General features: G+C 42.3%; 1 protein-coding gene across 2 annotated transcripts in view; it reads right to left on the bottom strand.

Moving 5' to 3' along the window:
- Positions 1-15,233, bottom strand: part of EPHA4 (EPH receptor A4) — a 142,288-nt gene that overhangs the window by 15,506 nt on the left and 111,549 nt on the right. For both annotated transcript variants that reach the window (XM_004674245.2, XM_004674246.1), the window contains exons 9-13: positions 9,189-9,247; positions 6,634-6,747; positions 6,205-6,390; positions 1,803-1,864; positions 1,199-1,408 (exon numbers count right to left, since the gene is read on the bottom strand). In XM_004674245.2, the coding sequence (XP_004674302.1) occupies positions 1,199-1,408; positions 1,803-1,864; positions 6,205-6,390; positions 6,634-6,747; positions 9,189-9,247 (631 nt within the window). The remainder of the gene's footprint in view (positions 1-1,198; positions 1,409-1,802; positions 1,865-6,204; positions 6,391-6,633; positions 6,748-9,188; positions 9,248-15,233) is intronic.

Here is a 15,233-nt window from a genome sequence, read left to right as displayed (position 1 = left end):
ATATATATATATATATATATACATATATATATGTGTGTATATATATATATATATAAATGTAACATTCTAGCAATCTCCTTTAACTTTGTTCAACTACTAGGAAAAAAAAAAAGATCTTTAGCATCCCCAGAGATGCATCCTTTCCTTAGTGAATGGACTTAGAATTCAAAAGGGTGTGTCAGAATCAAAATCGGAGTCCACGAAACTGAACACTATAATAAGGAAAAATAATAAAACCCAGCCAGTAGGAAACTACAATGCTAAGAATGTCAGAAGCAAAATGGTCAAGTCAAGGAGAAATATGGCTGGTATATGCCTCGCATTGATGTTAACAGTGTCAGCTTTAATGGCTAATATCTGTATGAATCACTGTTTATTCCATTAGTATCATATTCAGATTGTCCAGTTAAGATAGCATGGTCATTAACGGTATAATGCTAACTCTTAGCCATGCCCTAATCCCAGCTTATCTGCCAGATATAAAATGAAGCTCATTGCATACCAAAAAACCTTGCATTGTGTAAATATTTTATAAATCTTGTATATCCATTCTCAGATTCAGAAGCCAACCAGGGAGAAATATTGTTCTGTCTCGTTTAAAATAAGAGCTTCTGAGCCCTCCCTGGTGGTGCAACGGGTTAAAGCACAAACTACTAAGCTAGCTGCAGCCGCAGCCACTTCAGAATGTGCCCCCTCCCCAGCGGGGGAGCTGACCCACATGGCTGGCAGACCTCTCCTGTTCCCTCTGCTCCCCTCAGCAGTGTATTTCAGTCAATTCCCCTGTCCCGTTTTGCACTTTGCTCCTAGTGAATCCTCTCACCATCTCTGCACCTCTGGCCTGTACCCCAGTTCTTGTATGCATAAATAAATCTAAATTTTTAAAATAATAAATTAAATAAATAAGGGCCTTAAAATAATAATAGAAAAGAAACAAAAAGAAAATATAAAACAGAAGGAAAGAGAAAGAACCAAGAACAGAAAGATTAGAGTGAATAAATTCAGTAAGTTGAGTTTTAGTCTGAGACTTTGGAACATGGTCATATATCCAGAGCCTGGGTAAAATCCTTTAAGAAACATTGATTACAAATGGCTACATGGATGAAGGATGAGGAAACTGGTGAATTCACAAAGGGCTTAAACATCAAAATGAGAAGAGAGCAGTAGTTTCATGGAGTCAAGTCCAGAGAATCGCCCTTACCCTGGTGGTGTAAGCGGCTTCTGGATCATCCTCAAGCACTCGCGACATGCCGAAGTCAGAGACTTTGCACACCAAGTTGCTGTTCACCAGAATGTTCCGTGCAGCCAGATCTCGATGCACGTAGCTCATATCTGATAGATACTTCATCCCAGACCCGATACCACGAAGCATGCCCACCAGCTGGATGACCGTGAACCTGCCGTCATTCTTCTGCAGGGGAGGGCATGGGCAGGTCTCATTAACATTGCGCCAAACTAATTTTCACTGCACATTTCATTACTTGGATCTATTTAGAGATCTGTATCCGGTGCAATAAAACTTTCCCAGGCCTTTCTGACCAAAGTCACTAATTCATTAGTGGGGTGTGTTCTGGGAACAGGGTTTGCTTCCTGGGATAAATGAACATTATCCAGCAATAATGAATCCATAGCTCCAACAGCCTCTTGCTACAGATCCCACCCTCACTGAACCCATCCTTCTCTGTTTCTCCTCTTCTTCCTTTGCCCCAATTAAGAGTCCACAATAGGCAGAGTCTGCATTTTCTAAACACCAACAGCCGTGGGTTTAATAGGACCTTGGACTTTAGTACAGAGTAGGCACGTACCCTGAGGAATGCATCCAAGGAGCCATTCTCCATGTACTCGGTTATGATCATTACTGGTTTACCTAGAGTTTCCAGAAAGAAAAACACAAACCCTTGATGAGCACTGCAGTTAATGAGATAAAAATGGGCTGCGCACAATTTTACTGCCAAGACACCTGTCTTGTGTGATCTAATTTAATTAAAACAAGCCAAGCTTATGCCTCAGCTGTGGGGAGCTAGCAATGAAATATTAAAAGGACGAGTAGGTTTAAATTCCATCTGGAAGATTAACCCTTTGGGGTGGCTTGTTGACAAGGTCTTTAACTAAAGTGGCCTTGGTACCCAGGGGTACATGAATGGATAATTGCTCTCTCAAGCAAAAGGGAGGAAGATTAACGGGCAGGCCTGTTTAAAGGTGAAAAAAAAAAATTCTCAGATAATTCATGAATTTTGTCCTGAAAAGAGCCATTTGTGTGATGTTTACAGCATCCATGGATAGAGAAACTTGTTTTACCTAATTTGTAAATCTCATGTCAGGCCTCAGTGCTTTGGATACTCCTGCTCATTTTCAAGCTGAGACAAGAATAACGTCCACTTCATCCCCACTGGTCTTGCTCAGGACTGGGGCTGCTGTGTCCTTTCTTCTTTTTCTCATCTATCAATGAACTTACTTGCTTCTTTCAAGTTCTAACCTCATCAGCCACATAACAACCACAGCAAAGTTCCAGAAAGTTATTTCATCTGAGACAAGTCACTGAAATTCCATACTAGAAACTTCTCACTTTCTTCCATCCGCTTTTTTCCAACAGAGATCAAAACGGTTTTAAGGAATGGCAGGAGTAAAGGAACAACACTTTCTTTTTACTTTACTTTTCTGAGGACCTCAGGAAATAAGAACCCCTTTTTAGTTTCTTAATTACTGGCAATGTACTCGAGATCTGAATTCCTTCTTCTTTCTGGGAGGGCTGGGGCTAAGACATAAATCCTCAATATTTTACTAAGGGAAGGGTTAAAGTAAAGAAGCCATAAATGGTTCCCTGGGAGGCAAATAAAATGTCTGATAAATCACAAAATATTCACTTTCTTTGCTGTATTGGACCGGAGGAAATGGATTAAGCTGTGTCCCTCCTGAAAAGTTCCCAGTTATTCCAAACAGATTCTCCCCACCCAGGAGACCCTCTCAGAGAGCCTGTTTCAGAGCAGATAAGGGGACGTGTCTTTACGTTTCTGGGGCAAACATTTGGGGAAAGGATGTCTTTCATTCCCACGCAGCCCAATGCATCAGTTTGTTCTTTAATTGTGTTTTTGGTACCTTGTCTGAGGACTCTCTGAGGCAAAAATTCTGGATTAGAAAATAATTCCATGGAGATTTTATTTTCAAGTGATGAGTGAGAGTTGGCAGAACCAGTAGGAACCACGGTGTAGACCAAAGAGTGAGTAAAACAAATCACTTCCAGGTTTGGCTGGAGGGGGTGGTCTCTGCTCACTTTTCCTCCTCCCTCAATACAGATAGGAAGGTCTCCGCTCTCCAATTCATTACCCTCTCCATCTGTGTCCACAGTCTTCCCAGGAACAAATGCATCTAAATGAGTTTTAATTAACCCACCTCAATCAAAAGCTACTTTGTCAACTAATGAGAAAGGGTGACCCTTGGCAGTATATGAACACCTACTTGGCTCTCACCAGATGCCCTGGAGGTGGGCGGAAGGGAGTAAAAGACGCCCAATGGAGGCGTTGGAGGAGGGGACTTAGGTCTCCCTCCCGATTTCAAAAGTTACTCAAGTGGCTGCAGGTAAAGCATTCACACACTGCCACGTCCTCACTCTCAGCTTCCTTGTTTGACTGTAGGCGCATCCTCGCCAATTTTCTACATTCCTGTTTATTCAAAGTGTCTATCTGTCAGGCTCTAGAAGCTGTACAAGAGCAATAAAGATGGATGTCTCCAGAGCGGAAGGGTTGGTGAACGGGTGGCGGAGGGGGCTCCTTCCCGGGAACAGGCAGGGAGACAGTGGGGAGGAGACGTGGGGGAAGGGAACAGGTTCTCTGGTGGAAATTTTAAATCATTTTAATTCAGTGACAACTGCATTATGCAAATGCATCCAGTCGTTTATAACAGTTACAGCTGTAATAGCTATGGGTTTTAGAGGCACGGTGGGACTTTAATACAAAGATCCCCTGTTTCTTCTCCCTTCTGCAGAGGTGCTATGAAAATCACTGTCTGAGGCAGGAAAAACACCCCAAGCTGAACAGAGCCTCCTTTTGAGAAAATGGACCTGCAGAAGTATTTAAAGGGAATGTTATCTTTTAATTAAAGAAGGGAAGGGCTCTGGGCAGCCCCGAGGCCACAGGCAACAGAAAAATATCCTGTCTGTACAACTAATCTTAAAAAGCCAATGAAGCTATTCTATGCTAATTATAGCCTTCACCTTAGATGGAAAATTACATCTCCTAACCACCAGCCTTTCTTATTTGAAGGATTCTGAAGATGGGGGGAGATGTAGTTCTTAAGAACTCATAACACTGGTTAACACTGAAGAGGTTTTATTTTTTCTAGTTTGCCACGCAGTGTACTAAGCACACGCCACACTTCATCCAAAATAGCTCTGTCAGGCAAGTTCTATTTTAGCTCTATTTTTCAGATGAGGAAACCAAACGATTGAGCAACTGGTCAAGGACGTGTCCTAGCGACAGCATCACTACGCAAGGGGGCAGGACAAAGGCTCTCTAAGCATGGCCCCCAAAATGCAGATCAGTGACCTGTGAGCTCTGGGAAAAGGGAATCCCTGGGGCCCACTCACCTGCCGAATCAAACCCCTGATGGCCATGTCCAGGACACTGTTCTAACAAGTTTCCCCAAATTCTGATGTACATTTGAGTTTGAGGAACCCTGGATCGGTGTGTACAATGGGCCCTGGAACAGCACGGGTTTGCACCCTCCCATTATTATTATTATTTTTTTTCTCAATAAGTAACAGCTGGTCCTCCATCTCTGCAGGTAAGTCAGCCAGTACAAAGGGAGAGCTTGAGCCCACAGATGTGGAGGCTGGACTGTAACAGTCTTGAGCACCCACAGAGATTGGTGGGGGTGTGGGATCCTGGGTCCTGAACCACTAGCCAGTAGATCCCAACGATGACTGGGGTAGTTTAGAGGAAAATCAGAAGTTATGCACAGATCTGCAGCTGGGGGTGAGTGTAACCCTCATGCTCTTTGAGTCACTGTGCTTAGTTCTTAGTAAACTTCACATTTTTTCTTCTTAAAGATTTTGGAAAGCAGATCTTGACTAATGGTGTTTTAGTCAATATCCTTCTATTATAACCAATACTGATAAGAGAACAACAGTCCCAGCCTACCTTGTACAATATGTTACTCAAGGACTTGCTTTTCTTAACAGCTGCTCAGCTTAAAAGTGGCCTTTTCAAATATACTGTGGAGGATGTCAAGGGAGGACTCGCTGTCCCTTAGTGATCAACCAGCTCCCTGCACTTTGCCAGCCTCCAGTCCGGTGTCCACTCTTGAACTACCTGCCCTACGCTTCACTCCTGGAGCAGATCCTCTAGGTCTTGATTGAGCTAGCTTGCTACAGGCACCTTCAATCCCAGAAAAGACCATGGCCATGCTCGAGACGAAGCCTCAGGCCAGGCTCACCAGATCTTTGACCTGAGGCACTACAGCTTCTGGAGCAGAGCCTTCAACAGCATCCACTTCAGCTGCGCTGTCCACATGACACTTTATAAGTCGATATTCGCCTTACAGATGCATTCAGGCTTTGCTTCCCAAAATGCATCTGTTGAGCTGTGGCACTTTATAAGTCGATATTTGCCTTACAGATGCATTCAGGCTTTGCTTCCCAAAATGCATCTGTTGAGCTATGTTGTATTTTAACTGAAGCATGCAGCTCTGCGAGTGCTAATGGCCTAAAAAAGGAAGGCTTCCCAGGTGTTGCTGTAAATAGGTGCTGAACTGCAAGTCATAAATCAGGCAGAGCAGACAAGCATATCCCCCAATATAATAAAGATCCCCAAGATTCTCTCCCTGCATCTGCAACTGAGGCTTCGAAAAAGGCATGGTGAGATTTAATTGTATACGAAAAGTACTTACAATTTATTTGCTTACCATCTGCTTGAGCCTACCCTGTGACAATCCATTTGGTGTAACAAAGATTTGAAAGATGGTGAGGCAAACCCCAAATCTGCAATATTAATTTCCCTAAAATCTCACACATGCTGCCTTGGAAATCAGGTATCACCCTAACCCACAGAGTCATTTAGAGCTGACTACAAGATTAATGGCTTGTCCTATACTGATTTTCTCCTATTAGCAATCAGTGGGTCTGCCCCATCTGTCATTTCCCTGGCAAGAAAATGTGTGTTCAATTTGCCAGTAACTTCTCACTGGACTTTGTAAAGAAAGGGACCCACGTACATTTGGTGACGACACCTTCCAAGTGAATTATGTTCGGGTGGTCGAACTGCCCCATGATGCTGGCCTCGCTCAGGAAGTCTCTCCGCTGTTTGTCGGTATAGCCAGCTTTTAGAGTCTTGATGGCCACGCAGATCTCTCTCTTGCCAGGCACTTTAAGACGTCCGCTACACACCTCCCCAAATTCACCTTTGGGAGAGAAAAACGATCCACTATGGGCCAGAAACATTCAAGATCAAAGAGTAATAGTGAACACTTGTTGGCAGCTTCTACTGTGCCTATCTGGCACTCGTGTTTTAGGTCATTCAAGGAAATTTCATGTAACAGCAAAGTAGTATATCCATGCACTACAGTCCTATGCACTGAAATAAGCCACATAGACAGGCTGAATATCTACAAATAGGCTGATGAGGTGGACACTTAGACACCTACCAACTCCTATGACTTTTTCAATCTTAATGCAGGAGGCATCAATTTCTTTGGCAAATTCTCGAACTGCCTGGTTGGGGTCTTCATATGTAAAGGGATCCACGTATGTTCTCACACCTACATCATAGACAGGAAGAGATTAATTGGTTGAACACTTCTCAGAAATCATGAATAAGCTTAAGATGTCTGGGACTAAAATTACTCTACCAAGAAAAGTCTCTTAGCATAAGAAAAATATTTAGCATTGACATACGAAAATGGTTAAATGCTTGCTCTGCTTTTCATTAGTGGGTAAACGAAGAATTGTTAGCTACTTAAGAGGCTTCAGCTCAACTGACTTCCTAGAATGTCTTTCACACTGCAGGGATGATATTTTAAAACGAACCCATCCCATGGAGGAAAGGAGAGTCTCTATTAGGAAATTTGGGATATGTTAGCTGAATATTATCCTAATCACCCGCTCATTTCCTAGTTACCATCTCCACCCTTAGGGAAGATAACAGGAAATTTTATTTACTGCTGGTTATTTGTCTATGGTGTTGACTTTTGCCAAATATCTAAACAAAGTAAATATGTGGCTAAAAATTAGGCAACTTAGAATAAGTGTAGGAAAAATAAATAAAAGACAGTATCTATCAGCTGGTGATTTTAGTATATCGGTTTTGCATTCCACTTTCATTCAATTTTGGAAAGATGCATAGAATTGTATGCAAGTACATATACTTGTATATATTTTATGTAAGTATATGCTGTAAGTAATGATTTGGAAGCTCCCCTGGAAACCTCATTTAGGGAAAATGCTGTAGTCTCATAGCAAATGGTTCAAAAATCAGGACATACAATTCAACCATCTACCAGTTACTTGCAAACTAAATTTAGAATGTGAGCTCTGAGGCAGCCCAGAGATGTCCGGGACAAGACGCATTAGTAATTACCAGGTGCTTTCTACCACCTCTCTCTGCTTGAGCTCCTGGCACTTGGGGCCCTGATAGGGTGTAGGACACTAGCTGGTCCAAAGGTTTTGATAATGTATATGCATCGATCTTGTCATCTTAAAAAAATACGTTATTATTGCAATGTAATTTAATATTAATACGGTGTTAAAAAGCAAGGTTTTAGAAAGGAGATGAACAAGGGGGAAGTTGTCAGAAGCTCATAGCCCTCATCATTTTCTATGCTCTAGCTAAGAAAATATTTCCCTAGGTTTCCTTCTTACCCTCACTTCCCCCTTCTACAATCAAAACTACAAAAATGAGCTAGTGGAACCAGCTACCTGAGCTTCTGGGGCAGCGACTAACCACATGTTGTAATTAAATGTAAATTCATTAAAATGAAATAAAACTGGCCCTCCCTAGTGGCACAGCGGGTTAAAGCACTGCACTAAGAAGCTAAAGCCACTTCTGCATGAGTTCGATTCCCGCCTGCCCGGGAGGTGACCACATGGCGCGGCAGACCTCTCCTGACCCGCCCGCTGCTCCCCTCAGCAGTGTACTTTGTCAGTCAGCCTGTTCTGCTCCCCACTCTGTCTCTGGTGAATCCTCTCACCCTCCGCATCTCTGACCTGTACCCCAGTTCTGATGAATAAATAAATAAATCTTTAAAAAAAATAACTAAATAAAACTAGAAATTCACCCTCTTGTTCATACATTCCTTTTTCTTTTTTTTTAAAGATCTTATTTATTTTTATGTAGAAGAACTTTCATACAGGCCAGAGGTGCAAAGGGTGAGTGGATTCACCAATAATTTTCAAAAGGAAAAATTTTTCCTTTATTTTCAGAAGCTTTAACACAAGCCATAAGACAAAGTCTTTGCTATGCTATGCACATTTCACAGATGAGAAAACTGAGGTTTACGAAGCAAGGTGCATACTTGTTTCAAGCATAGGGAGCAGATTTATTGAAATACACTGCTGAGGGGAGCAGCGGGGTGACAGAAGAGGTCTGTTGCACCATGTGGGTCAGCCCCGGGGTTGGGGATTGAACTCAGGCTGCAGTGACTGCAGATAGCATCATAATGCTGAGACTTAATCCTTTGCATCACCAGAGAGGCCCCTACAACACTTGTAAGGTGAAGCAGCATTCAAGGCTCAAAGCTAGTACACTGGATGGGACATATGAGAAGCTGCCGCCCTCTCCAGCAGTTCTGTTAAAAGATGGCAGGGAGAGTCATTGACCTCTGTCCATGGGACAGACTTTTCTCTGTTGAAGTCAGTCTATCTTATTCTGTTCTTCTCCAAAAAAATTTACAAGAAAAATTTACCTGTTAAAACAAGCCACCTAACTACAAAAGTGAGCCGATGAAACCAGTATCATTTCAGGGTGGAGGAAAAATAATAATAAAGAAAAAGAAGAATCTGAAGGAAATGTCTCTACCCTCTCTCTTTAACCTCACTTTAAATGATCCCAAATATTGACACCCATGATGTACATTTTTGGGACAATTTCATTAAAAGAAATATGCAGTATTTATTAATAGCCACACGACAGTTAGACATTTCTAAACTGAAAACACAAGAGACACTCTAAAAATAAAATTATGTTGAAATCCATTCTTTGTACCTTGGTTCAGATGTTTCTCTTCATCTGCTTCTTGTTTTGCTTTACTGTACTTACTCCGTCTATTAAAACAATTTTCAAAAGGAAAATTATTTTCAGAAGCTTTAACACAAGCCATAAGACAAAGACTTTACTATGCTAATGTAAGCCAGGCATCTATCCTATGCACATTTCACAGATGAGAAAACTGAGGTTTATGAAGTAAGGTGAATACTTGTTTCAAACACAGGGCTCAGGGTCTTTTCTCTTAACCATGATATTAAACTGGGGTGAAAATGTAAACATTTTATTATTGTTATATTTTCATACCCTTAAAAGAAATATATCTACGATTACTGGCTAGCTTCCCCATTTATATTCTGAATTAAAATGCTTCCATAGTTGAATTCTCAATAAATCAAAAGGCAATAATGTTCATTCTGAAGTAGCTAATAATAACTCCTTTTGCTAAGCCACATAACCACTACCACAAAAAGTCATTATCATATTACATTATATTCTTAAAACAATAGCTTTGCGGTTATTTGTTTCAACTTCTGCATACAAATTCCTAAATTATTAATGAAAGTTTAAAAAGTAAATATTTGTTTTGTACTGAATTACATTATATAGGAGTTGGTAGAAAATTTGCAAATGTACAAATGAAAAGTTTCCATTTGTCGATTAATTCTCTTTGCGAAAAATGGTAGATGGTCTGGGAGTTAGCTTTCTGCTCTGAGTTCTAAGTGGTCTGGGCATTGACTTGGTTAGTAAAGCTTTGGGAATCAGGAATCCTGATGCACTGTATACATAGACATGTGCACACACACACAGTATACACAGCAGCTGGCATTGAACAGCTGTTGGGGTTATGGCGCAAGTCCCCATACAGTTGAAAATTGAAGCATTACTATAATCTCTGTCTGTGAGTTCTAGGTATGCTGATTCTCCACCCACAGATGTAATTCCTGACATCCATAGCTGGTTGAAATTGTTAATGTAGGACCCGTAGACAGAAAAAAGGTTGGACCAACTCAGTTCAAACCTGTGTTGTTCAAGGGTCAACTATCACACATACATATACACATACTCATGCACACATACATGAAACAAGAAAATCAACTCAGTAGATGTTGCAGTTCCCTGAAGTTTGGGATTGAAACCAAATTGTATGTCCAATTATTTTTCTGTGGAAAATGTACAATTGATATTGCCATGTACACTCATTTTGTCTTTTCTTAGCATTTTTAAAAAAGATATATTTATTTATACAAGAACTGGGGATTCACCAGAGACAGAGTGGGAAGCAGAATAGACAGGTCTACTGAAATCCACTACTCAGGGGGAGACAGGAAAGGTCTGCTGTGCCATGTGGGTCACCTCCCTGGCTGGGGATGGAATTTGTGCTGCAGTGGCTGAGGACTACTTCATAGTGCTGCATTTTAACCCACTGCACCACCAGGAAGGGCCCTTTATTTTAGCATCTTAAAGATGAGTTAGGTCAAGACACACCGGAAACTGAAGCTCTGAGGTGGGGGCAACTTCCCTGAGGACTACAGTGCTACCAGGCAGCAGGTCCCGTCGAAGGGGAAGCTGACTGTGTGTCGGGACCGAGACCAGGACTTTGCCTCCTATGCACAAAACAACACTTGATTGGAACTTAGAGTGAACATCCTGGTTGAGAATGCAGCACACCCGAATCCCTTCCCCTACTCTCCTTCCTTTCCCGCTCAGCAAGCTTTGGTGCCAAAGAGACAAAGAGATGACTATGGATCCCTCCCCTCAAACCCATTGGCCTTTACGACATTAGACCACCAGACCACCCCCTGCCCGTACCTTCTGTGCCACGCTGCCCTCAAGTATATATATATGGCTGTTGTAAGAATAAAGGACTCTCTCTCTCACACACACACTCTCACGTGTCTCTGTCTTTGCCTTCTTCCTCGCGCTGTCCCTGGGGCTTTACCCCCTCGCCATGCGGGTCAAGGCCTGCCACAAGTCAAGGCTCTGCCTTCTCCTTTCGCCGACCCTGGGACCCCAATCCTCGGCCTTGCTGGTCAAGGCCCCCCACAACTGTGGAAAAGAGGGGCCAGCCAAGCACCTAAAGGAACCCCATGGGGAGACGGTCCAGTCACAGTCACATGCTCCTGGCTTCTCCCCCACATTCCTCTCTAATTGTCAGCAGAGCAGGAACCAGCTCAGCAATCCGACCGTAGAGCCTACAGATGTTCCTCCGTGTGTATAATTCCCTTGCAAATAATAATACCTTGCACTTTTACACTGCAGTTAACTTTTCAAGAATGCTCTCATCACATATATTATCTCCTCCCTTTACTGTTTGCAAAGCAGGAACCAACTTTGTAAACACAGACCCTGGTTAGTTCTGTTAAAAGCAAAGAGCATAAAATTCAGTCCCAAATAATAGCTTGCTTTTTACTATGCATTTAACTTTTCAAAGGGCCTTCATGTCTATTAATGTAATTGCATCTTTACAACAGCCATTTGAAAGCAACCATACACACATTCAGCTCCATTGTACAGACAAGGAAACAGAGGCAGAGGGAAGAGATCCCCAGGGCCTCTGAGACTGTCAAAGGGGCTCTCTGCCTGGTCCCGGCTCACTCCCTCACAAGCCTCTCACAGAGGGGATGTAGCTGCATGATGATCTCTGATGAGTGGATTATAAGTAATATCATATTTTATATCAATAAATCCACTCCAGGGACTTCTAAAAGCATTGCTTCAAAGAAACTAAAACTGGTTAAGCATCCGGAAACAAAGTGTCTTCTGCAAAAGATGTGATCCTTCCCCATCCTCTTTTCCCTCCTCCTTTTAAAGGAAAGAGGGTAGGTCCAGAATGATTAAAACAACATTTTACATCAGGGAAATACATGGCCAGGTCCCAAGGGTGTTATAGGGTCCTGCTACCCTGGGAGATTATATCTTATCAGAGGTTCTAAAAGCATTATCTATAATTACTAGCATATCTTTTAAACCACTTTAGATGTCCAATACTGATTTGAATTTCCGTCCTCTATGGAAGAAACACATGCAGAGCTGGAGAGCTTTGGTATCAACTTTAAATTGTCAGTGAGAAAGTCAAAGCCTGTGTATGTGCATAGAACAAGAGAAACCAGGGTCTCCAGGTGCAAGAATTGTCTTCTGCTTTGCGTCAAACACCTGTGCTCAGGCCTCCTTCATTCTCTGCTGACGTGTCCAGCCCATCCTTAGACTAAACCTGGAAGGTGTGAAATGAGCATTACTTATTTCTAGAGAAACTTCTTTCTTTGGAGTCTTACCTTGGAGGAGAAGACCTATCAGAGACCAAGGATGTAGAAAAACAAATAGCTCTGTGACTGTTCAAAGGCTAATAGCAGCCTGAGATTTAAATAACAGCTCAAGAGCTAGATGCCCAAGCTCTGCTCTGCCTTTATCACCTGAGGACACTGTCTTCCCGGTCTCCTGGCTAGGGTAGGCCAAAGTCCACATTAATGTCCCAAGGCAGAAAGCCCATTAATGTCCCAAGGCAGAAAGCCCATTGAAGCTTAATAGCTCCTGGAGGGCATCACACAGCCTACAGCGGTCTGGCTCTGGATCTATAGTCCTGGCAGATCTCGGAGTGACAGAAGGAAACCTTAGTGGGAGATTAGCTAGTTACTGAGAGGTGGGCCAGCTGATGAAGGAGGATGCGAAGGGTTTGTCAGCAAATGCTCCAGAAGGACACAGGGAACCTTTCAAGGGCATGGGGGATGGAATAGGGACCCCCTGCCTGGGATCCAGAGACACAGTGGAGACCAGCCCTGCCCTCTGCCACAGGGAGGCCAGGGGGTTAGCCCCCACAGCAGCAGGAACCCCAAACTGCCCTCCTGCCCTTGGCATTTCCGGTGCTGCGACCACCCAATAAACAAACATCCACAAGGGGGGGGGAGGGGAGGGGGATGGCAGGGCCGGCCACAAGTCTTTTATTAAAATACAAACTTCCCTGATAAAGTGGAGAGATTTGATTGATGTGGCTCACTGCTCCAAAACTAATTAGTGAAAGATAAGTAACATATTCAGCTGAAGTGCAGAGTTCACGAGATAAAGCAAGATGATAACGAGCACGGCTTTCAGCAGGACCCTTTCCAGCACCCCTGCTTCCTCCATGAAGATTCATAGACATCATCCTTCTTTCTCCCCTAGCTTAAGCTGTCTTTGTTCTTGCACCAAATGATGCCTTAAATGTTCTTCAAGTGCAACATTTTGCAATGGTTGGAATTGAACGGTACGATTGCATGAAAAGTTGTTTAGAAATGTTCCCTCAGTACCATCTGCCCCGACTGTATGAATTTACATGACTTCATCAGAGCCCATTTAGGCTACCATTTAAGTGTATTTATTCTTATGGGATCATAATATTCCAATTAGGACACCAGGGAAGACAGATCTAGACTGTGTGGTAACTGTTTTAACATTATATAAACAGCTCCAAAGTGGAAACTCTTAACCTTCATGAGGAGACTCGATCAGCTTGAAAAAGTCTGACTTTCTATGGAACATTAGACTTGCACCTTAATTCACAGGTTACCACATCACCAGCCCTGCTGGTGCTGACATGTGGGGTCACTGGGACTGCCGATATCCGTTTTTAACCTTGCTCAGTGTTTTCTGTTCAAGAGTCATTTAACTTTTCCGTGCCACTGGAAGTCAAGAGTGGAGGTCCACCCCGATCTGGTCACTGGCTTGCTGGGTGACCTGCTGTCCTGATCCTACCACTTCCTCTCCAGTCTCCATTTCTAATATGGAGGATGTCACATTGGTATGTTTCCTAAATCTGAGCCATCCATGCAGCTCCTTCACAAATGTCACCACAGCCAACTCATATTCTCCCCCTAGAGCCAATTCACTGTTTTTCTTTAATGCAGGGAGCTTTGCCACCCTGACATAAACGGAAACCCAGCATTGTAGGCAATCATTGGGGTAAAAGCTGCCCCCTGTGGTTGTCAAGTAAGACCTCTCTCTCTGAACGTCCAACTGTCCATCAGAAAAGAGAGGCTCTTTGTATTCTAGTTCTTTCTGAAAAGTGTTTATCATACAAAAAGGATAAACCACTATCTGGGGAAGATACACTAGCTTAAAAGCACTATTTGAGATGCTTTTGGAGATAACCTGATGAAATCAGCGATGTAAGGGCTTAAGAGAAATGTAGCACATCCAATGGCCAGTTTGACAGTTATGACCTCACGTTGCATCATAAAATAACAAAGTGGCTACCGTGTGGATGTCACATGCACCCAGAGGAAGAAGAGGAAATAGTGGTGTGAGGGTAACACCAGTGAGCAAGGGCTTTGGGGTAGGATCTCCAAGGATCGCATCACCCAGGTACCATAAAAGGCAAAAGGTATTGAGTACAGGTATGTGTGCTGACAGCTCACAGAATCCTGAAGTTTTATGCTAGTGGCAAGGCACTGATCAAAGATGTCTATAAAAAGGAAAATTAATCGGCTTAACATGATGTGAGTGGTTAAAACTTTAGGACGTTTAAAAGGAAAAATACTGGGTAGTTTCACTCATAGCAGGAGTATAAAGGACCAGGGAAGAAAATAATAATAATAATAATAATAATAATAATAATAATAATAACAATAATAATAATGAACAATTATATACCAGAGAAATTTTATGGGGTGGAGCGGAGAATGGGATCAGAAACGGTGGGGGAAGGGACATGCACTGGACTATGGTTATGGCACACGGGTAATCTGGTGATGGGAAGCCCACGAGGATTACAACTGAGATGGAAAAAGGCACAAAATGATGTAAAAAATAAACTATTATATATTATACATATTATATATATATATCATATATTATATATTATACATTATACATTATATATCATATATCATATATTATATATTACATATATATACTTTAGGACTTTCAGGACATCCAAGTCAATGCTCTTTGGATAAGGTATCTTTTCAGTAGCTAAAGTTTATGAATTTTAGTAGCCTGCATCTTTCCTTGAGATTGATACATATTTACACATTCAAATTGGCCAAAAGAAAAGAGTAGATCTTCTCACTG

This window comes from Condylura cristata, unplaced genomic scaffold, assembly GCF_000260355.1.
Source record: "Condylura cristata isolate star-nosed mole 26May11 unplaced genomic scaffold, ConCri1.0 scaffold00002, whole genome shotgun sequence".
NCBI lineage: Eukaryota > Metazoa > Chordata > Mammalia > Eulipotyphla > Talpidae > Condylura > Condylura cristata.
This window is presented reverse-complemented; position numbering and strand designations above follow the sequence as displayed.